At 30.6% G+C, this 23,650-nt stretch overlaps 1 protein-coding gene across 1 annotated transcript in view; it reads right to left on the reverse strand.

Moving 5' to 3' along the window:
• LOC147067334 (homeotic protein empty spiracles-like) overlaps positions 1-23,650 on the reverse strand; it is a 60,155-nt gene that overhangs the window by 13,767 nt on the left and 22,738 nt on the right. The window contains exon 2 of the mRNA XM_085954104.1: positions 11,314-11,486. Within this exon, the coding sequence (XP_085810230.1) occupies positions 11,314-11,486 (173 nt within the window). The remainder of the gene's footprint in view (positions 1-11,313; positions 11,487-23,650) is intronic.

Consider the following 23,650-nt stretch of genomic DNA (forward strand, 5'->3'; position numbering starts at 1 on the left):
AATGACAAAAATTTTAGGCATAGAACTCATCACAAATGAAATCAGATCGATCCCCATAAATTTTACAATGTAATAAAAAGCAAGCATTATAGAGAAACTAACGTAGAAAATGAACGGGATGGTTCCTACATTAAAATACCTTATTCAAATATTATATTTTCGCTTTATAAGAGAATGTTTAATAAATGACATTTTAATTGCAAACATATTATTATCGTCACCTCAATACTAGATAACTTGATATTCAGTGTTTTTGAGATAGCTATTGAATATGATTCTACATTTCCTTCTCGACAAAATGATAAAACTAGATGAGTCAACAGTTAATGGGAACTGTATTAATTTTGTGTTCGAAAATATTAGATAATTTTAAAGCCATAAATGCATTAAATAAATAAAATAATATATTAACAATATTTTTTATACAATTGAAAATTATTTAATTATTCACAATTAGATAAGTACACTTTACCATTTTTATTTTAAATAATATAATAATAATATATTAAAGTAGCTTAGATTTATGTTAATGTAAACTTTAAATTTCATTTTCCCAATAATGACCAAATCAGAGTTATCTAGTTGTAGTATTGAGGTGACGATATGTAACAAAGGTTTCTTTAATCAAATTACATTTTTTTAAACATTTCTTTAATTGTAAATATATCTGACTTCAAATAAAAAAAATTCAAAGGTTTTTTTTTGAAGAGTATTGACACTTTAAAATGTAAAGTATCAATATTTTTTCCAAAATTTAAATAATTAAAGTAAAAATAATTGTTGACGATCGCCATTTCATAGACCATATAAAGCGACGTGGCTAAGTGGCTAAGCAATTTTATTCAAAGGAAAATAACCCTTAAATACGTTCTGATTACGATATAATTATTATTTTAATATTCAAATCGTTCTCTGTATATAATTTACTTGTAATATACGTCAGTATGGTAATTTTTATAGTGTTTAACCGACCTGTTTATATTGTGCTTCGCCCATTAGTCGACTCGGTATGGTGTTTTATTTTCTATAGCTCTAAGAACGTAAACTAAGCTCTCAAAATTTAAAACTGTTCACCAATTTAAAATTCCCGTGAAAATTCTTCTTTCAATTCTATTTCATTTTCCCAAAGAACGTTCTATAATAAATTTTAATGTTTACCTAATGTTCTGACTGTTCTGATGTAGACAATAACGTTATCAAAGCAGACTTCTATAGATACCAATTCACTTACAGATAGGTATTTTATATAAATTATAAAATATTCAACTCTGTGTCACTTTAATCACCACTGATGATAAATATAATAAATTATACAACTATAAGGACAAAAAAACCAGTGATGTAGTGGGACTGGAGCACCTCTGGACTTTTTTTCTAAGACAGAGCGCAATCCGATACTTCTACAGATAGTACTAATCGATATTATGGAAAAACAAATCCAAAACTGAAATAATGGGCATTTTTATATATATAGTAAACTTTGATCAAAAGTGTGAAAGAGTTCAAAGTAATCATGGGAAAATGTAATTACCTGTTCTATTTTAACTTCCCGTTGCTTGATTTTTTAACTATCAGTAATAATTGAAGTCATCTTTTTAAGAAATTTACAACAAAAAAATGCTTCAGAATTTTTTTTCTGATACTACACTAGTTATTATAGGTATAGGCTGCAGAAAAACTGAAAGAAGTCGCACCTCTTAGACACTTAGAATGACAAGGGATTTTCCCCAGCGGTGTCGCGACAATGAAGTTCTGATATAAATTGAGATACTCCATATTTTGGTTTGTCCCTGCAAAAGTGTGTTTAATTGTGATTGTGTCAACTTTTTCAAACTAACTCCACAAAATCTCAACAACTATGAAGTGAGTAACATTATCCTATGTGTAAGTAAGTACGTTGTTTTCGATTGTTATCTCAACGTAAAGGGTAAATAAAGAACGTAATCAAATACATCAGAGAACAAATGTGGGCAATTACCTCGTTTGACAGTTTAATTATACATAATTACAGGTCTTGATCAAACAAGAATTAAATTCACCTCTCCGGTGACTTGGGCATTAGTAAATTTATTAATTAATTAGAACTTGCTCATGCCAGTCTCTACTAAAACCAGTTTTACGCAGATTCGAGGAAAGATCTTTTTAGAAAAATAAATAAGTTATCTTTAAAAAAATACTTTTTGCAACAAAAACAAATTAGACACAATTTAGTGCAATAAAGTATTTGACATGCGTCAGTATAAATTTGTTGATAGCTACTTCAGAGATTAAATAGTAAAATCTTATTATAAAAACAAAAATTAGCATGTACTTAAATATTATTTGAACATAAAGAAAAATCAAATTAAATATTATACTGTGTGTTTAAAAATAAATTCTTTCGAGTAGGTAGCTTTTTTTCACTTCTGATAATTATTGATAGGGGCAGTATATTTATTCCAGCTAATTGAAGCTCATTTTTTTAAAATAAGCAGTAGGTATAGTTATACCTACCTACTCGTACAAGATACCACCTTGCTTAAAATCGTAAGATAACTTAAAAGGTAAGTATTGGACTTTGAACGGTGTCCGATATTGCCTTGAAAATTTGGTGCGTGCATTTCTGCGGGTCTATTCTATACAAAAGGCTGCTTTCGTCCGCTAAAACCGCTAACTAGGGTATGTTTGTATCAAATTATTAACACGTATTGTAACAATTATAATTAGCCGGTATTAATTGTTGCAATAAATGATATATTTTAACGGCATGCCCCCTGCCTGTGCTAAAATTTAGAGCATGAGCGATAGAGAGAGAGCGAGAGAGAGACAGTTTCGACTTATTAACTGATTACAATACAATTACAATTATAATATTTCAATATTAAATGTATGTAACAAATACTAACACATTATCACGTTAGCACGTTAGCGGTCGATAGTCGCCTTTTGTATAGAATAGACCCGATGATCGCGTAAGATTTTGTATTATTATTATATTTTTATACCCCGTTTACATGTGCATGGATTAACTGCTGACAGTACGTATTATCACGGCAATATCAAGAGAATGCACTTGTAAACACGTATTATCGTGGAAGTTGCAAGGGTAGCATGCATGAATCAAAAAAGTTCAGAAGCTGCATGAAGTACTTGAATGATGGATGCGCATGCGCAGTACAGCGATTGTGGCGAAGCTGCTGAAAGAAATACGAACTACCCGCACAGCACATTTTGACATATACCGAACCTGTCCAAACTTGTCTGAAGCTGTCAAATAGCACCATACAATGACAACATCGCGTCTCGCTTACGCTTGAAAAATGAGATTGTAGAGCCCGTCAGCACTTTTACGTGTAAACAGTAAATATTATTATTGCAATAGTTAATAAACAGTATTAATTGGTGCAAGTAAACACATGCATGACGTACAGGCGCTATAAGTCTATGGATTCCATGACAGCTTAAGTTAGCCAATTAATCCTTTAAAAAGTTACCTATATCAATTATATATATACGTAATAATGATAGGTATATCGTATTATTATTGGTATTATCAAAACAATATTAATACAATGTTTTTCTTTCTTTTTCTCATTTTCCTTAGTCCATTAATTTAATCTCCAATATTATAAGCTACATAATTAAAGTCAAAATTATATGGTAAGAATCGCACATGAAAGACCTAATTTATTTACTTACTTTCATAATATGCAACAGCTCTATTCAATATTTTTCATTACTGATATCCTAAAACAATGCTTTTAAAAATAGTAAGATGAAATTATACATATACAGAAGCGTAGGCAGATGAGAAAAGTCAACATTTGAAGACCTAATTACTTATAACAATGAGTGACATTTTTAATTATCTATTAAAGAAGTTTTGTTTTCCGGATCGTTTAATTACGACGCTATTTGTAAAGTAGGATAAAATTAATAATACTTATATTAGAAGCAATGTTAATATAACTTCAAATACTTTTCAAAAAACAGTCATGGAATCCTCAACTCACAGTGGATTACAGATTGAGGTATTTGTATATTTTAAATCACAGAATCTCGACATCCCGGGATTCAGCTCTTGAAATGGACTGGAATGCACCGGAGAGCAGCTCCGGTTCGTGAAATCTTAGAGACTACCGCTCAGTCTCGTGGATGCCGCTCCAGTTGGGAAATTATTAAGACAATCATTACAATGATTTGCATGTTTAATAAATTTGATATTTCGTAAACACCTAGTTCTACAAACAATAATATGACTTTGTATTGTTTTGTTAAAAAGTTTTTATGCAATCTTAAATTCTGATTATTTTCTGAGTTTTGTACCTTTCCATTGGTTTAATGTTTAGGATTCGATTTCCGATACTTTCAATGACTATGTAAATGGCATGATATTATTAAGTTAACATTTTAAATGATAGAAAATAGTACATTAATTATACGTACAAAGCAGTGAAGTCTTACAAGCCATGCATTTCTTATATTCAGCAGATAAATAACTTATATATTTCTTAATATTTTCGGAAAATTATCAAGTGCTCCGGTACATAAACTTTTATATTACGAGCACTGACGGGATAAGACATGTACCAGTAATTTTTTTAATGTACCTACTTACTGTCCGGTATTAATATAAATATTTAAAATGAATATATTGCACTAACAACAAAAAATACAATAAATTTCACTTTTAGTATCACTTTCTTAATTGATTATTTAAAGCACACACATATATATATATATATATACGAAGTTTTATAATTCTTTAACACTTATTTCGACCCTGTAATGCCATGAAAGTTTGAATATTACAAAGGTTCATAATTAAAAGAACTAATACCGAAGTTCCGGGATTTAATATTTTGAATCCCGGAAGATTAAAAAATCTTGCGGTATCCCGGAACCAAAATCCCTAGTACCTAATTAGGTACTAGCTGGTAAGTAATTGTTTATTTTTAATAATATGCATTGTTAAATTAACAATCAAGGGAAAATGAGTGGAATTATAAACAAGAAATTAGTTTTTTATATAAGTAATAAAACCGTTATAATAATAAACATCATGAAAGTGCACATAATCATAAAATCAGTGTTCATTATTCTAGAAAGATGTACATTTTTTTGATTTATCGTTATTGTGGACGATTCAGACTATTCAGACATCGTTAATTCTCCCCTCGTTATATGAATAAGTAGGTACTCAATGATAGGGTGATGCTATATTGTTTGCGTACTTGCAAGACTTACTAATAAACATAACATAATATGACAAATAAAAGTTGCCTCTTAAAAAACTATGACCATATAAATGTGGAACTGCTCATTATAATTGTGTTAATTTAGATTAATACAAATGAATCTAGTTAAAAAATGAACTTTACTTACAGTACAATGAGGGTGCATATTGAAAATTGACGGTAATATAATGTAAAGAAATATTGTATATCTGCTATCGTGTTCGTTTAAATAATGATATCTGCATACAACTAACATGGTTTATTTTAGTTAGTTGAAAACTCGGCTTTGAAATACAGATGCACAGTGTGAATTGCTACTTAAATAAAATTGGTACCTACTGTTGTTTTTTTTTAAAATTTTAAGTGTAATTAATTGTTTACGTTAATGTAAGTTATATTAATAATTTATTACTATCTATTATGGACATCCTAAAGCTTTCAGTCAACACAGGAAAAGTATGATATATATATTATAATAAGTACCTACCTACATATATATTATATTCACACCAAACATTTCAAGTCAAATTCATCTAGCAAGAACGTAGATATTGAAATAAATGGTAAGTATAACAGTACAAAAGAAAACCCCCAGACTTTTGGTCATACGAGTAGGTAGGTATACACAACGTATATCCCCTCAAATTATAATGTTTCACCTGATTTAGGTACCTATTTACTTTATTATTTTTTAAATAACCACAATCAATGAGTATAGGAATAGGAAAGACCAATTCGTAGGTGTGCGTATGCATTCTGGCGTCTTCGACTCGCAGCCCGAGACACATGAAATTTGTTGATAGCACCACTGGATATTTTTTTATACTAAAAAGTTGCATTCGACCAATCTGCGTAGCTTCATTTGGCAACGTGTTTTGTGAATAAAGATGACGTCACATAGAGCAGACAAGACAAGTTCTGATGTGCTAGCCGGCTTAGCGATGCGAGTGCCACGCAATGATCGCGTCTAGCTGCACATTTCACTTCCTTCTTTGTATTCGGACCTAGTTGTCCAGCTTACCTTCAACCTGTCAGATAATTATTATTCCCCACGTCTTTAATTTAATGTAAATAGTATGAGGATATTAGAAAATAAATAAAGCTATATATCAACTAGATAACCATATATTATATCCATATACTTATACTCTTAAGGCTGCATATACATAATCTATGATAGGTACTTATATTAAAGTTACTAAAACGTATGAAGTAAGTATCAATTTGTTATGCCTACCTAGTTCCCATCATTAATCATGATCGTCCCAATCAAAGTATTTCAGACAGTCCAAAATGCTTCCTATGCCTACGCTTATCATAGCAATTGTGTTTTTATAAAAGATAAATAATTAGTTAGACAATAATTGTTATGGCGATAAATATTTTTTTTAAATCGTGCTAATGAAATGGCAGCTGTCAATAATTTGCTGATCCTTTCATTAACTGGTCTTGAATTATGTATAATCAAAAAAAGTTATTGACCAAATAGAAATATTATTACCCACTTAATATGACAGTTTATGCTGTAACTTTAAGTTTTTGATTCAATACAGTTTTTAAGTTACCTACTCATTATGCAACTTTGGTTATGGTATGGTATACTATTGAAAGCAGAAGCGGCAAAATCATTCAAAGGATGGAAAAGAAAGCGCGAAAATCCATCTCTAAAATATGTCTTGTTATTTTTGGAGTTTTATAACCACATAGCTTATTAGCGCTCGTAAACGTGCATGGATTTACTGCCAGCAATACTGCGTATATCGCGGCCATAACAAGAAAATCTACGTGTAAGCATGTATTATCCTGCAGTTGACACGATTTCATGCATGAATCCAAAAAGATCAGAAGCTTCTGAATTACTTACTCACTGTCAGCAGTAAATCCATGCACGTATAAACAGGATACATGTGCGTGCATTTATTGCTAGCAGTGGATAGGTAATATAGCGACCGTAAAAATAAAAGGAAAAATTAAACTCCTATTGTCGTGCAAGTTGCAATACTGTATGCATGGATCAACAAAATTTATTCGTTTCAGAATTTTCACGCTATAGTATACATGTGTGCATGCACCGTATAACAATAGTGGTAAACGTGGTGACAAAATATACAAAATATACCGAGTAGCATACAGAACATGACACGCATATCAGACGTGTCAATAGAGACAATCAGCATTTTTTGGATAAGTGTGATAAAAGTTATTATCTCGAAATTTTAATTTTCACGCTATTTCTGGCAGTAAATATATGCGTGTGTATGAGGGACTAATAAGGGAACACAATAATTTAGAAAGGATCATCATTATAAGTAACATTTAAGTCGCGAAAGAGAGAAGTCGCTCTTAACAAGTACTGACCGATTGCAAAAATTGCTGGAGAGACCCCAGGACATTTAATGAGTAATTAAGTAATAATGCTCAACAGTGACGATCGTGAAAACGGAGAAGAGAATGAGAATGGTTAATAATGTTTAAGTAAATATTTAAGGATAACTCTTTTGCTTCGAAATTTTTGACAACCCTGAAATTGATAAACTACAGAATATATCATACATTTATGTATGAAACTATTCTCAAACGCTTGATAGCGTTTCACCCTATCGCTATAATAATAGCGAGCAGCGGGACTTCACAAGTGGGGCGGAGACACAAGCAACATCTAGAGGGGGGTGCTAACTGTTAACAACCCTGCTGACATTATACACACCCAGAAAATTAAAACCCGTCAACGAATATGATGCATGGCCATAGCTGGTTGGATTCGGAGCAGTGACTCTAAAACAACAATTATTGACCAAAAATTAATACAAAATACAGTAAAATATTATGAAGTAGGTACTAGATACCTAGGTAACCATATACTCAGAGTTAAGATTATTGGAGGCGTTGCGTGGAGTGGGAGTCCATATTATTATACACATATTATGAAGAAAACATGAACGACGAAGGCGACGACTTAAACACAACAACATACAAAAGAGACGATTCTTTTAAAGTTTATTTTTGAAATTTGAATTTCGAATTCCGTTAGACGTATGTGTTCCGCTGAGGTTATATTGGAAGCGTCGCCTTTATATAAGGTCCGAGTTCAAATTCTACCGGTTGAGTGAATGTTACATAATACCTACCTATTGTATTCTATGGAGGGTATTTTGAAAATTATCTAAAATATTTTTTATTGATTTTTAACTCGGCGGACTGACTACCACATTTACTCCGCCTACTATCCCAATTATCACACTTTCTAGGTGCATTCTTACGAGGCCCTTACGAAGAAGAAGAAAACTGATTGATATAGGTACCATTTACCTAAATATTTTGTATGTTTTTCCGTTGCTGGTGGGGGATGGGGTTATGTGTGCGCCTGAAAACCAATAATCTGAATCCAGAGCAATGGTGTTTGCAATATTCTATCTATTGCGCAAATAGATGTCACGAATTTTTACTGTATATTTGGAAATAAAATAGAAACGTACAATAATATTTTGAGAACCATTGTATATAGTGCAGAGGAAAACGCCATTTGGTTTGGGTGACTATTGAATTAATTACGGAGTAATGCGATAGCTTTAGGAAAGTGGCTCGAGCAAGTTTCGTTCAGTTAAGTTGTTACACCCTGTCGTAAATTGAACCACTTCTCCTAATAATAATGCTATGATGATGATGGATTAAGGGTTGCTTTTGGAATAATCGCTTTTTAACATTATACGAAGATAAGTAATTAAATAGCTGTTACACAATTTTGTTTTTACTGCTCCTTCTTAGTTCTAATCCAAAGACAGAATTGTATTGTTTAATTTCTTTAAATTAAATTAGTTTATCATTTACTTAATTAAAAGTTTTTACATTTCATTTTACGTGTATATATGTCATTTGTAGGTCTATATACAGAATGTGGAAGCCAGGTGCAATAAAAATATGACATAGGTTTTCAGGAGCGGGCGTGTAGACGTGTTTCATAGACAACGAATATAGAAGAAGAATTTGTGATCAATGGAGAATACACTTCAATATTTTTTATACTAACCTACATAACTACGTTTTTATTATTCGATATTAAAATGACAATGGTAATTTTGTAGTGGAGGAAAATCTTTGAGCGCTCCGATTCGTAAAATCTTATATTTCGAGTAATGTGTTTAAATAAATAGTCGATCTAATCTTCTCTGTTAATGAATGCAAATGTTAAATATGTAAATTTGTCCCTTTACTTATTATATTATTATGTTTTTTTCTGAATGTTGAAACTGTGTTTGATAAGCCAAATGAAAAAAATTCATAAAAATATGACGTTTGCTTGCGATGTTTAATTGTTGTGTAGGTCAATTTTATTTTTATTTTTATAGTTATTCATGTAGCCAATAGTTACGGTGAAATTGCAAAAAGTTAATATCATGATTGCATCATTTCATTAAAGATTAACCGGTCTCATTTCTAATTTAAAAAATTAATTGCTATATCGCAGATTATACTCAAATTAAACAAACTAGATGATAGTTTGAAAAAAACATAATTAATACTATCAATTATTAACATCAGTGATATAAAAAACACACATAAAATTAAAACTATCCTACCGTTACTTATTGCAGTGAAAAAAACCTATTTAGTTTTAATAAGACATGGCTAACGACATGACAATTAATAATAGTTTCACTTAATTACTGCAATTATCTCCAGTGTATTTTTTGTTCTTATAAATTTTATGCAGGCGCGTCTTCGTTGCGGAGTGGGTAAGTCTTTTAATATCAGTTATCATGTTTTATTTTCAATATGGAAATGCACAATATTCGTTTTTCACAAAGAAATCGTGTTACCTTCTAGGTGTAATTGTAAGAAAATACGATTCTTGGTGGTGGAAAAATATGGTATAAATATTATGTAAAAGAATAATATTATGCTATTTTACAACGTTTTTCTTAGCTCGTATTCTTATTTATCCGGTGGTTCTTTGTCCGGTACAAATCTTGCAATCGATTTTTAACTAACTTCCCGACTAGCTAGACATTTGAAACTTTTAGAATATATCAGAACACAATGCCAATGCATTTTTTTAATACTTTTAGCCAACTTTAAGTAGAATTGAATTCATTTTCAGTTAATTCTGTTTTGTATGAAAAGTTATTTCGGAAGAAATCCGTAATCTAATCCACTATTATTGGTTGCTAGGGGTCTGGGGTCCGAGCAACTAAATATTAATTTATTAAATTATTAAGTACAATTTTTTTGATCGTTTAAGCTAGTCAAGTCAAGTTTATATGACTCAACAGAAAATTTAAAAACGTTGTATATAAAAAGTTATTTTTACCTTGTAATTATTTAATATAATGTATAGGTATAGTATGTGTAACGCAAAACGTGCATTCAATCTGTGTAATATTAGGTATTTTGAGGTAATTCAGGGGGCTCTGTATTTTTTATGTTTATTGGCTTATCTCACGTTTAGTCATAAACCAAAACTACTGCTAACGTCTTAGTCTATACTCCATATCGACTGACTTTCGCATTTCTGTATTATTAACGTTTTCTGTATTTAAAAAAAATCCATATTAGGTTGGTACAGTCATAGTGAAATACGGACACTGACTGTAAGAGTAACTTGGCTGCTATTAAGAGGATGATTCTATGCCGGATGTATCTATATTAATCATTTAATACTATAAATATCTACATATTTACGATGCTCATTTACTTACGTTTTCTTAGATGTCAGGGAAGTATCCCGTTTAGTTTTATAAACGAAAATAGATAGGTATAGATAGTATCATATTATTAAATTATCAACGTTTAGTTAAAAATCATTATCTCAAATCGAAAATTTTAGTTTAATATGTCAATGATTTCACACATTAAAAATCTTTATAAACATAATATTACTTATTAAGTTCACTAAATGGAATACAATAACCATATTAAACTTAACCAAATAGACGACAAACATTGTAAACAATTTTGTAACGTTTTTCATGTACCTTTACTATTAATATATCAATATATAATCATGCTTCTGCTAACAGTGAATATTGTCTGTATGGCATTAAAAAATCCTAGATTTAATTATATGAAACATATTGGTTAATAATTAAAGATGTTTTACCTGTGTTTCCGTCAAACTTAAGGATTGCGCTAGTTGTTTTCTTTCCGCCCCCACGACGTAGTGATTCTTTTCGAAGGCGTGTTCTAATTTGAGGAGTTGCGAGGGCGAGAAGGCCGTTCTGATTCTCTTGGGCTTTCTGAAGGGCTGCAGGAGGAAACCGGGAATGTCTGGTCCTGGAAAACGTCCAGAAATCAATGAGTTGAGTATTTGCTGAGGGTCGGCTGAAAGGATAAACGAGATCACTCATCAAACATCTGACGACTTTACCACAATGCTCATGAATATCAGTATCAGAGTCATAAAGTTTACTTATGTCTACTTTGTAAAAAAATAAGTCTCACTTAAATAAAATGTAATACATATTTAATACCAAATACTGTCATTATATTTTAACTTACAATATTTATTATCTTACTAATATATATTATGTATGCGGTAACGGTTTTAAATAGGTAGGTGAAAGCTTAAAAAGCTTGGAGATTCCCTTAAAAATATTACATAATAAAATGTAATAAACCAATTTTGGGCGCCGCGTTAACAATATAGCGAAATTGTCTGGATTTTTATTGTGTAAAGAAGGGATAGATAATATTTTCTACATTTTTTAACTTGTATTCTCGAAAAATATTGATTTTTCAAGCACCAAGCACCTGGTATGTTTAACTTATTTTTTTCCAATACCTACGTACATTAGAAGGTAAGTATTTATTTTGTATGTAGCTTTACATTTTTTTTTAAATTTCAGTATTTTTAAATGCCCAAAACGGATTTTTAAGTTAATCTTCGAATGCATTTTTTTTGCTATCAAAGATATAAGTTACTGTTATATATGATGTTATATTTTTTGTCCTCTAAAACCGATAATATTTTTTTTCCTATGTATTTTTCTCAGGTTTTTCGAATTATGTAGATAATATGTTCAATTATATTGTTATAGTCAATTATATGTCATGATAATGATATATTATGCTTACATCTTTCCAATAGTCTACAATTTTTTCAGACTTAACTTACGAATAAACCAGAAAGTCTTCTGATTCGACTGTTATGCGGCACCTGGGCCCTTAAAGTGTAATATTTGACGTATCAACCGTCGTTTTCGCCCGTTTAAAGCCTAACATTGTTACAATGTAATCGCTATGTTACATTATTTGCCGCGTGTAACTTCAGCCCGTCGTAAAACAGTTGCCTGTAACCCGATTCAATCTTTTATGTCCTCTATCACTGTTGGAGTGAAATTTATAACCGCTGTCAAGTTCCGATTAGATTTACAGCAAACGAAATTGCAACGGTTCTGATTTTATTGACACAGCTGAGTTATGAATTATTGGGGTAATTAACGAATAATATTGACGCTGATCCATCGTTTTAGCGGCAGTTTATCAAGTCACAAAAATTATGTTAAGGTTTATCACCTATTAAAACGCCTAGAACGATAAATAATCTAACTAAACGCACATTACAAAAACACTGAATAAAATTATTGGGACGTAATCCAGCCCGGTAAGTAAGTATCTACACCATAGAATAGATTAATAAATAGAATTCCGATAGGCTATATTCAATACATTACACTTGAACGCAGGGTTTTGAGTATGTGAGTGTCCTACGAAAATGAACCACGCATTATGGACCTGCAATATTGTGTGGACTACACCAATATTAAATGAGCGTCAATGCATTAACCGAGAGCAGTTGTCAGTATTCTATGTATGACGTATTCTTGACATGTGTTTAAGTTTATACCGTGTTCTTCCGCACTCGAGATCGGTTGCCTGCTACTCCTTACCCGTTAGGTATTTCAGATCCCATTATTGATCTCCTGAGTTTCAAGACATAGCAAATATCATTAATTTTAACATAAATAAAATAAAATGTGATTCATTTAAAAGATTACTTAGGTACCGACTATTTATTATATTTACTTGAATAAGATCAAAAATAATTGAAGAGATAAAAACTAAAAATTAATATTTAAATACAACTACATTATATGTACAAATTGTACTGACCTAACTATTTCGTTGTTTGATTCTCTTAGCAATAGAATATAAGTATGTTTAATTATTATTTTTAAGAAATTAAAAATGGCCTGCTACGCCAGTAGAAAAAATCAATACTTGATGTTAATTTTTTAAAATGTTATATACCTATATAGGTCCCATGTTTATATAAACAAGATGTAAGCAAGTATTTTTTATTCTAATAATTATGTTTTTGAGGATTTTCTAAGTGATTTAGGTACTATGCAATGCTAAAACATTCATATTAATGATTATATTTTAGAACCAATGATACTATAGTCATAATTTCATTGACCAAATGTCTCAGCCAATCACACTAACTATTATCTACCTGCACAATCCAGAAGCATTTTAACATCAATTTAAAATTTAACTGCTAAATAAACGTTTTTAAAATGCGTTCAGTCAAAATTAAAATAAATCAAAAATTACTCACATTAACCCATTATAGCCCGGCATTTGTACAAAAGGGCAATTCTACGTTCCGAATTAATTCCGCTCTAATTTAAATGCCATTTGGTTCACGTTAAATTAATTTACTCATTCTGTCAGTTCGCACAATACTAAAAATACAGAGTCAGTTAGTTAGTCTGCTAATCGTCGAATTGCATGTGGGCAATAATAATATATTATACTGATTCCTAATACCCCGCTTTTTATACAGAGTGTTTAAAATTTATTCTACTAAAGTATTTTCTATATTTTTTTACCTTTATAATAAAATATATAAGGCACACGAATTCAATATAAACTTGAAAACATTTATTTTGGAATAAATCAATTATTATATTATCATTTTTATGGTAGGTACACACGTATAATTTAATAAAAAACTAACGCAATCATGCAAAATAGTATGTAATATTGCACGTCTCTTCAGCTGTTTATCATACAATAAAAATTGCCCATAAAAAAAGACAACCACTTATTAATTTCACATATTATTTACAGCTTATTAAATATAGATAATTATTACTTATGCCTATCCATCCATCATCGACACCTCTGTTTATTATCAATACCTCACAATATTAGCCACTTTTAATTCAAGGTGCGTTAATTATTAATTATATTGTATGAGTACCGGCCTTGACAACAGAGTTTTAATTCAATTAAAGGAAAATGTAATGAGTTTTAAAACACTCTGTATCTAATGATACGCGTATGAAACAGACTCAGTGAAACCTTTTCACGTTGCAAAACATTAGATAATGCTCAAATTACACCAAAATTACTTCATTACTTGAGCAGGGAGATCATTAACTAATACATATTTAATTGAGTAGAGAAAACGTTTCATTTCAACTTGTCTGGTTATCAGTGGGTTAAATTACTACATAGGCAAAGTTATTGCATAAAACAATACAAATTAAATGATTAATATTTAATAGTGATTGATTTATTAATTTAATATTAGTGAATTATGTACTTAATGACTGTAAATAATGATTATATTATGAATGAATATTACAAATTTATTATTAAGTAAATAAAAATACAAATTGAAATAACCGTGGTAAAGATCTATGTTTAATCGAATTAACTATAATTGCGTAACTTCCATAGACAAAAAAATAAAACCCAGTTTCTCAAAAATATCAGTTGGCTCTGAATCCCTAACTCGGCACGTATAATAATATGAAAACAGTAGGTACATAGGTACATACTTTATATTTCTTGTTTTTCCCCTAATATAATATGCTGTATGTAAGAAGGTATTTAATCAATATTTAATTAACTTAATTATATCTCATATTATAATTATATAATTAATAAATTGAAAACTCAAATATGACTACTGGATGTTCTTATAATTAAATAATTACCAAGCATCTTGTAATTAAATTCAATTAAAATCTTTTCAATACTCCATCTGAGTGTGCTGTTTTTATTCTGTTGGTAATAGTACTTTTTATTGGATTTAATTACAAACGTATGTATTTAGGATTTTTATTATCGAGGCATTTGCCTAACATTGCATAGTTGGCTGCTTATCTATCTATATAGTATTATAATGACATAACCGGTAATTGTAACCTAATATCAGTATATGAGAGGTAAGCTATGGTAAGTCTGGGCGAACTTTATATGACGGACAAATTAGTGATTTTCAAACTTTAAATATCTAGCAAATCTAACTTTTTAACTTTAACTTAATTTTACTAAGAAATAGTGAAAATATTTAAAGTACCTATTTATATTCTTTGTTTTGTATATTATCCTAGTTTTTAAATATATATATATATATATATAGGTATATATATTTTTAATGCCTATAAAATACATTTTAACAATTTTATTTGTCTAATCATGATTGACTGATATTTATTATGGGAACAGAGTTCGAAAAAATAATTGTAAACATGGTCATAATAACATAATTACACCATAGGGCATAGTTGAAGTTACCATAGCTTACCTCTCGAATAGAGATCTAATTTTTAATAATATTTTAACAAAATCTTAACCAAGTGTTCGTTATTAGGGGCGCACCATGAGGGGGAGTTAGAGGTTCGAAACACCCGGGAGACAGCAGAAGAGGGTCGTAATCAGTTTTTCATAATATTATGATGATGAGTGTCGATAACTCAATAATCCAAAAGAATTTATTTAAAAATACAAAAATCACTAAAATACATGAAATACCTACTCTCAATTTTAGCTTGCGGAAATCTGGGGTTCCGTGGAATACTATTCGGGAAAAACTGCTGTAGAACATCATATCCCCCTTAACCTCTGCGATAGGTAGGGGGAGCGCCAAACATCCTGGCCAGGGGGCCCACGTCAGGATGTGGGGGCCATAGTTATATCATTACTCTGAGATATTCCCAATCAAACAATAAATTTTTCTTAGATAATATGTTTTAATAAATATTTCAATATTTTCCTCACTAAAAGAATTTGTAAAGGATGATTTAAGTATAACTAATAAGAGATTCAGTAAGAGATAATAATATAAGATAAGTAATCCTAAAATGTTGTTAATTAATTAGTAGGTAGGTACTTAGTATTTACCTACGACGAAATCAAAATGGATCTGTAAATATGAAAAATATACATTGTATTTAGGGTTGCAATACCGGTATTTCAAAACCGGTATCCCATACCGAAATTCCTGTTTTAAAAATTAGATAATACCTATAATATTCGGGTTTGAAAGTGGAAACAAAATGTATTAATTCACGTATAAGGTTTAAAATGACCGTATTTTTATGTCCGGTTACGCGATGTCTGGTTTACTTCCATTACCCTTCAACGCCCTTGTAGACCAGTAATAGCACGTGCTATAAAATATTAATATTTTGAAAGAGATTTATAATATAGGTACCTACTATATATATTTACTGATTGGTAGATACTTCTGTTTTCTTTTTCATATATTTCACGAATACCGATATTTAATAGAAAATACCGAAATACTAGTATTAGTATTTTCATTCTGTATTGCAATCCCTAATTGTACCTACTGTCATATTTGTTAATAATTTAGTTTTTTTAATGTAAGTTTTTTCCCTGATTACCTACAAGCACAAACTCTACTTTCATTCTTCACCGTTTTATTAGATATCTACTTAATTGTACTTTTTACGTACCTACTGTATAATGCAATGGCACACCGGCCTAAAAACCTGATGCCATTATATATTATGGAAACAATAAATAACACCATCAGAGTGAAAATTGAAAACCAAAAAAATGCTATGAAAGTAGAAACGTATTTTAGGTACTCGGTATTTTTGTCGAATTCACATATTTATTCCATGTTCAATTACCATAAAAAATGTACTTATACCACTTATATAAGTAGGTAAAATAGATAATTTTACTGATTTGTAAAATAATGTGTGTACCTAACAGTGTTGATTGTTTATGATTTTCGAGTGAAAAGTTAAGAAATTAGCAAAAATGTAGGTCGCCGTCAAATTAACCGTGCGAAGCATGTAAAAAAAAGTTAAACAATTCTGTCTGCTTTTAGTAAAGTGAGTAATAATATATATATTATTCTAATGACCGTCTTGTGTTTTTCAAAATTATTATTGCAACACATTTCATGCCCCGAGATAGAAACAATTAATTTTACATTAAGCATCTCGGCAAATTAGGTCTGTACGTTAGTTTATCAGCCACGATGCATCTTGCTGACTGCTTCGTAAACTTTTGATGCACATGACACCTGACAAAAAATATATTAGTGTGTTGCCATACCTATTATAATATTTGATTATAGATTATTTTATTGTGTTGAATCGTTATTGTGATATAAAAATAATAGAGCCTACCAGTAAAAGTTTAAAATTACGTTACAATTTAAAAATCAATTAATTGTAAGAAGTCACTGTGTCATTTTGGTATTCCATTCTCTAATCAATTTATTATTAATCTTATATCTTATATTATCCCAAACAGTCCGTAAATCAAATACTTTTACTGAATTGTCAACGTTTGACGGCCCCATGGCTGAGCGGTATAAACGCCGACTGATAATGTCGTGGGTCCCAGGTTTGAATCCTGGGTCAGGCAAATAGGCATATTGTTTTTCAATTTGTGTTAGGAGTCACAGTATGGACCTAATAGGTTGAGCAAGTGGCTAACATTCATTTCTCGTAAATCTGTTAATACAAACCTCCGCCATGTGGAGGCTCATATGATCCTATTAAGATCGGACATGAGCAAAATAGAAAAAAAAGAAGTGTCAAACGTTGACTCATTTTTAACACAAATACTTAAAATTTTCAAAATGCGTTATCTCATATTAAAAAATATGCTTTAATACTTTGGACGCTGAAGACGCACCTGGCGCGTAATGACCAGGCGGCCGATCGATGTAATTAACGTGCATTTTAAAGGTGGTAATAAAAAAATATTATCTAGTCAGCAGTGAATGAGATAATGTAAGGTAGTAGGTATTATTATTAATTTGCGTCAACAAAATATGGCATAATATTCTACTTTTATGATTATTAACCATTGCCCATGCATAAAAATACTATATACATAATATGTATTATTCCAGTGTCATCTGCTCTTAAACATTAAGATGTGTTGCCGTATCAAATAGTTATTGGATATCGTCATTTATACAGAAAGGAATCGTCTAAGTGGCGCGTTTGGAGACATAGAGCCCTACTTAAATAATAACCCCTAGTCAATTTACTTTATTCACGTGAACACTCTTTTTTACAAGTCATATTACATACATACCTACACCAGAATCATGGCCCCCACAATGGGTGGGCTGACAGGGCTCTAGCCTAGGGGCCCATGCAGAAAGGGGGCCCGGCGTGGCGGTCGACCAGATAAATGAGATAAACACACATCTTAAATGTGCTCTAATAATTAGTAAAAAAGTCGTCTACGGCGCTATTTTACTTCAGATTTATTCACATTTTAAAATATATGGTTGTGCGACGCTATTTTTGATTGTGTTAAAAAATCTGCACTGAATTTTATTTGACCTCGAAAACCATTTGGAAAACGCCACTGTAGAACATCAAACTGTAATTAACCTTAGCGATAGGTAGGGGGGCCCGCCAATGATTCTGACCTGGGGGCCTCTTTAGGATGTGGGGGCCATGACCAGTATATCAACAATCTAAGTACTTATTTAGTTGAATGAGCTTTAATGGATTTGTATTAAAGTACGAATATATGTAAGTTAGTGAATTAGGTATAATAAAAAAGGTACCTAAAATCTCAAAAATTTCACATTAATGAGGCAGGGACTCGCGTCCACGGAATCTACTATCAAAAATTCAGGTACCTATATTATAATATTCACAATTACTGCCTTAGTCTCTTTGCAACGCATGGTCTGTCTGCTCTCACGGACATCACTGATTTTAACATTGTTGAATGATAGTTGAGCGTTTTTTTCTGTGATATCTAAATTAATTGTTATGTATTATGAAAAAACAATTTATGAGAAACACGCATATTTTTTAGATTTCATATTTTGATGACTGATACTGAGTAGACTTGGCATAAATGGCCCAAACTAGATAATATATAGGTACCAATGAATAATTGGTGCACAATATTTGTCAGTTTTTAATATATACATATTAAAATAACATGATTTATCAAGAAATCGAACAAAATAGGTACCTACATATCTAAAATAATGAACTATTTACATAGGTATCCTATTTCAATATTGTTTGTATATGCAAAAATGTTTTTTCTGGATATCTGTGTATCAGATTTTAAATGTGTGTCAAAATGAACACCCAGTAAATTAATCAGGCACAGAAGCACCGCAGGCAAAAATCATAATTAATAAATATGTAGGTAGGTCCTAATTTTGCGTAATTTAATTATTAAAGTACGTATGTTCATATGATATAGGTATTACACCACTGCACGTACCAAATAGCTTTTTAGCCGCATTTATTTAAAAACAACAACGTAATTAAATAAGTCAATAAAAAAAGATTTAAAAAAAAAAACACTTTGAGGATCACTGATATATTATTACCTCTTACGACCTATGTGGATTTTACCTGGAATCCTGATTTTATTTAATGTTATTACCACATTACCCACTTGTATAATTTCTTTATAATTGATGTTGATATTTTGTTTTATAACCATTACTCACATAAATATTTAAAACAAAAAAAACCTTTTTCTCAGAGTTACGTATAAGTATTCAATTTATAACCGTCTTAATAGTACGTAGGTATGTTACTATGTTTCCACATTTTTTTTATTAATAAATATTTTATATCTTACAACATTCCTCGGTTAATCAGATTTTAACAAATTATTGTTATAGCAAATATTATGCAATCAATACTAACATAAAATTCATACAATATTTTGTACAACTTAATTAAATAAACGTTAAGATTAGTTGTACCTATCAGACGAATTAACAAATTGAGATATTTTCGCAGTCAATTTTCAATTCGTTTTTAATTAATAGCAATTATTTGAGTTGCAGAGTCGGGGCAATATGACCTAACGTGATTTTAATGCCTTCATCGTAGAAAGGTGTTGTTGCCTCGAACTATAGTATTTTGAATTATGTAGATACCATGAACCTACTTACTATATAACGATTAGGAACAGAAATTCAGTGATGCTAAATTTAATTCAGTGCGAAAATTAATGATTATTTGTTTTTTTATAATTTTATTTTATTTATCAAGACATTATTGTTTTCTTTAATGTAAGTAGGTATATGTTTTTTCGTTTGCGATGTTTAGGTTTTAGTTTTGTTTTATATTATCATCATCAACTGGGGTCGATCCACTGCTGGATGAAGACTTCCCTTTCCTCTCTCTCCTCGGTTCCTAATTCTTCACTACCATATGCATCCACTGAACTATATTAGCAGCGGGCTTTAGGACGCCCTTGTGGTCGCTTAGTGCCCGTTAAGAGTATACTTCAGTGAAACAGCAAATAATTTTCAACTATAGGTGCGACGAAATTTTAGACTCGCTGCCAATCGGAGAGCGAAAGTCGAGCTGTGAACACGTCAATTTGTTTTGTGATGGCATCTGGGGAATTAAATCTTAAGTCATGTAAAGATGACTAAAAAACGTGACCCATTTACTTGAAAAAGAAAACATGTCATTGAATATATTATTATTATTATTACTAATAGAACAACAAACATAACATTAAATGGATGCATATTGAATTTTTATGACAAATTATGTTTTGTTCTGCACGCGTCGTTTGCACAATCTTCGCGTCGCGTAGTCACGATCGTTTTAGACCGTGCCCCAGCTGAAAGCCTTAAGTACCACTGTTTGACAGCATTTGCCTAACGGTTATCCCCTATCCGAGTGAAATGTCCAACTCATATATTGCCTCCTTATAATATATTGGTTTATTTTATTTTTGTACATAGTTTTTATATAAGTAATAGTTATACTGTATTTATTATCCACTTGAATTAACAGCAAACGGGTGATATTCTGATCTACGCTAGCTACGATAATTAGCTAAAGTCTTGTTTTCTGTCCCTTCGTCAAAAAATCTAATGAACAAGATGATTAAAAATATTTTTACTTACTTACCTACTTTTTATTCAAGGTATAACGCCCGCCGTGTTCAACGTTAGTTAACATTTTATTCATATAAAATCAGGATAAACTATCTAACTTTTTGCGGGCTTTATTTATTTGTAAATGTTAATTTTATGACAAAACTAAATGAACTGTCAATCACTGCGTATTAATCGAATATACACAATTTAAACTGTAAAACAATAACTAAAATAGGGAATAGGACAACTGGGCGCTAGGACAATTGGGCGCCTCACTTTCGAATGAAATAATTAGAGTAATTAGACGTTCGTTACAATTTTATACAGAAAATAGACGAGGACTTTTAATCAGTTTCTATCTACTACTTGGTAATTTGCTCTTAACATAATGCTTTACATAATAATAAAAAAAGTCTCTTCTCGTTAGAACTTAAAACATATTATGCACAATTCAATTATTATTTATGTGCGCATATTTAATTTTTCACCAAATATTAAATAATAATAATATAACAGTTGAAATGTAGATAAGTAATAATATTAAATAAAGTATCTACACATCTATATACGAACGTCGATTTATTTTCGAAATTCATTCGATTGCGTGGCACCCAGTTGTCCCAGTGCAGAATCTTCCTAGACCCCTAAAATAGTATCTAGAATCGATTTTTTCAAAACCTAAAGTAAATATGTACCTAAGTTATTCTCGCCAAGGATAATAGTGTGCAATATTATGCCTGGTGGATATTTAAATAAAGGTTATACACACCTGTAATGGCTGATATTTACGTATATTAAGAAACGAATTAAAATTATTAAACTTATACCATAAGTAGTTTACTTTACATTAAGCAAACCCCACTTTGAGCCCCCGTATCATAAAATTAAAGAACCATTACGTAAAGAGTTTCCACTCTTTAATTTTTTTGTTCTTATTATGAACTGTGCAAGCAAGCGATTAACTTCCACTTAAGTAGTGAAATTATCGAGAGCTTTTTAAGTTTTCTCCAGACACAGGTAAACTTTTAAACGAAAAATAAACGTAACATTGACTTTATAAAATAAACATTTGAAAGAACGTGATACTATTGAAATGTGCGTACAATATTTATAATGATACAATCGTGTTAAAGGGTTTGTGATGTCTTCTTGCGAGAACGCTTTGTTAACCATTATTTCAATATTTTTTTCAGGATGTGGAGTTACAAATTTTTTGATTAAGTGAATTGAATTTTATGAGTAAATGTAGATTCAGGGGGTGGATTTCTGTGGCTTTGTTTTGGCTTTGAAAATTAATATTATTCAAGAGAAATTGTAACCAATAATAGTAAAATTATTAATTCCTAGTATTAAAAAACTTATTTCAAGAACATCTATAAAACAAGTTTTAACAGTAATGGTACCTGGGTGCCTACTTATAATATTTTTGATAGCTATTTGCAATAATAATTATTGTAAAATGGAATCTCAATTAATGTTTTTTTAATATAATATGACATATTTATTTTATCTATGGCAATTACTCATTATCAAAGCTGAGTATAAAAAATGAAAAGCAATGATATTATGAGTTATGTGCACAGAACATATTAATAAATAGAATTCCAATAGCCCAATACACTACATTTTAACGCAGGGTTTTAAATGTGTGAGTGTCCTACGAAAATGAACCATACATTATAGACGTGTAATAGTGTGTGTTGCAACCTTTAAATACACTAATATTGAATGAGCATTAGTGTATAAGCTGAGAGCAGTTGTCAAAATGAAGTACAAGCGTACCTATTCTTCATACGTGTTTAAGTTTATCCCATATTCTTCCGCACTCGAGATCGGTTGCCTCTTACTCCACACCAGTCAGGTATTTCAGTTCCCATTATTTCAGAGTTCCCTGGTTATGTGTGTCTTTTCATATCCTTTGCTTCGGTGATTACTGAGGATGGTGATTACTGAAATTACAGGGGTTACCAATAATCTCCTTCCAGATATGTGTATACCTACTACATGCGTACCCACTAATAAATTTTACGCTCATGTTACTAATTAGGGTTACATATTTTGTAAAAGCGATAGTAGGTACCTAATACGTATAAAAAAAGCGAAGTACTCTTAACTCAACGTACTTCGGTTACTTACTAACTCTCATGGGAAACAGAAAATTACTCATATAAATTAGACACAAGACATCATTACCTCTACATAAAACATGAAACTGCAATAATTAGCTACATATATTGCAAAGATAAGTAACCTACATTCGTGATGAAATGGTGTTTTTGATGAAAAAAATCCATGTAGGAAATTAATAAATGATATG

The sequence above is a fragment of the Rhyacophila brunnea genome, unplaced genomic scaffold, assembly GCF_057557595.1.
Source record: "Rhyacophila brunnea isolate RB1 unplaced genomic scaffold, BYU_Rbru_1.0 scaffold_4, whole genome shotgun sequence".
Taxonomy (NCBI): domain Eukaryota; kingdom Metazoa; phylum Arthropoda; class Insecta; order Trichoptera; family Rhyacophilidae; genus Rhyacophila; species Rhyacophila brunnea.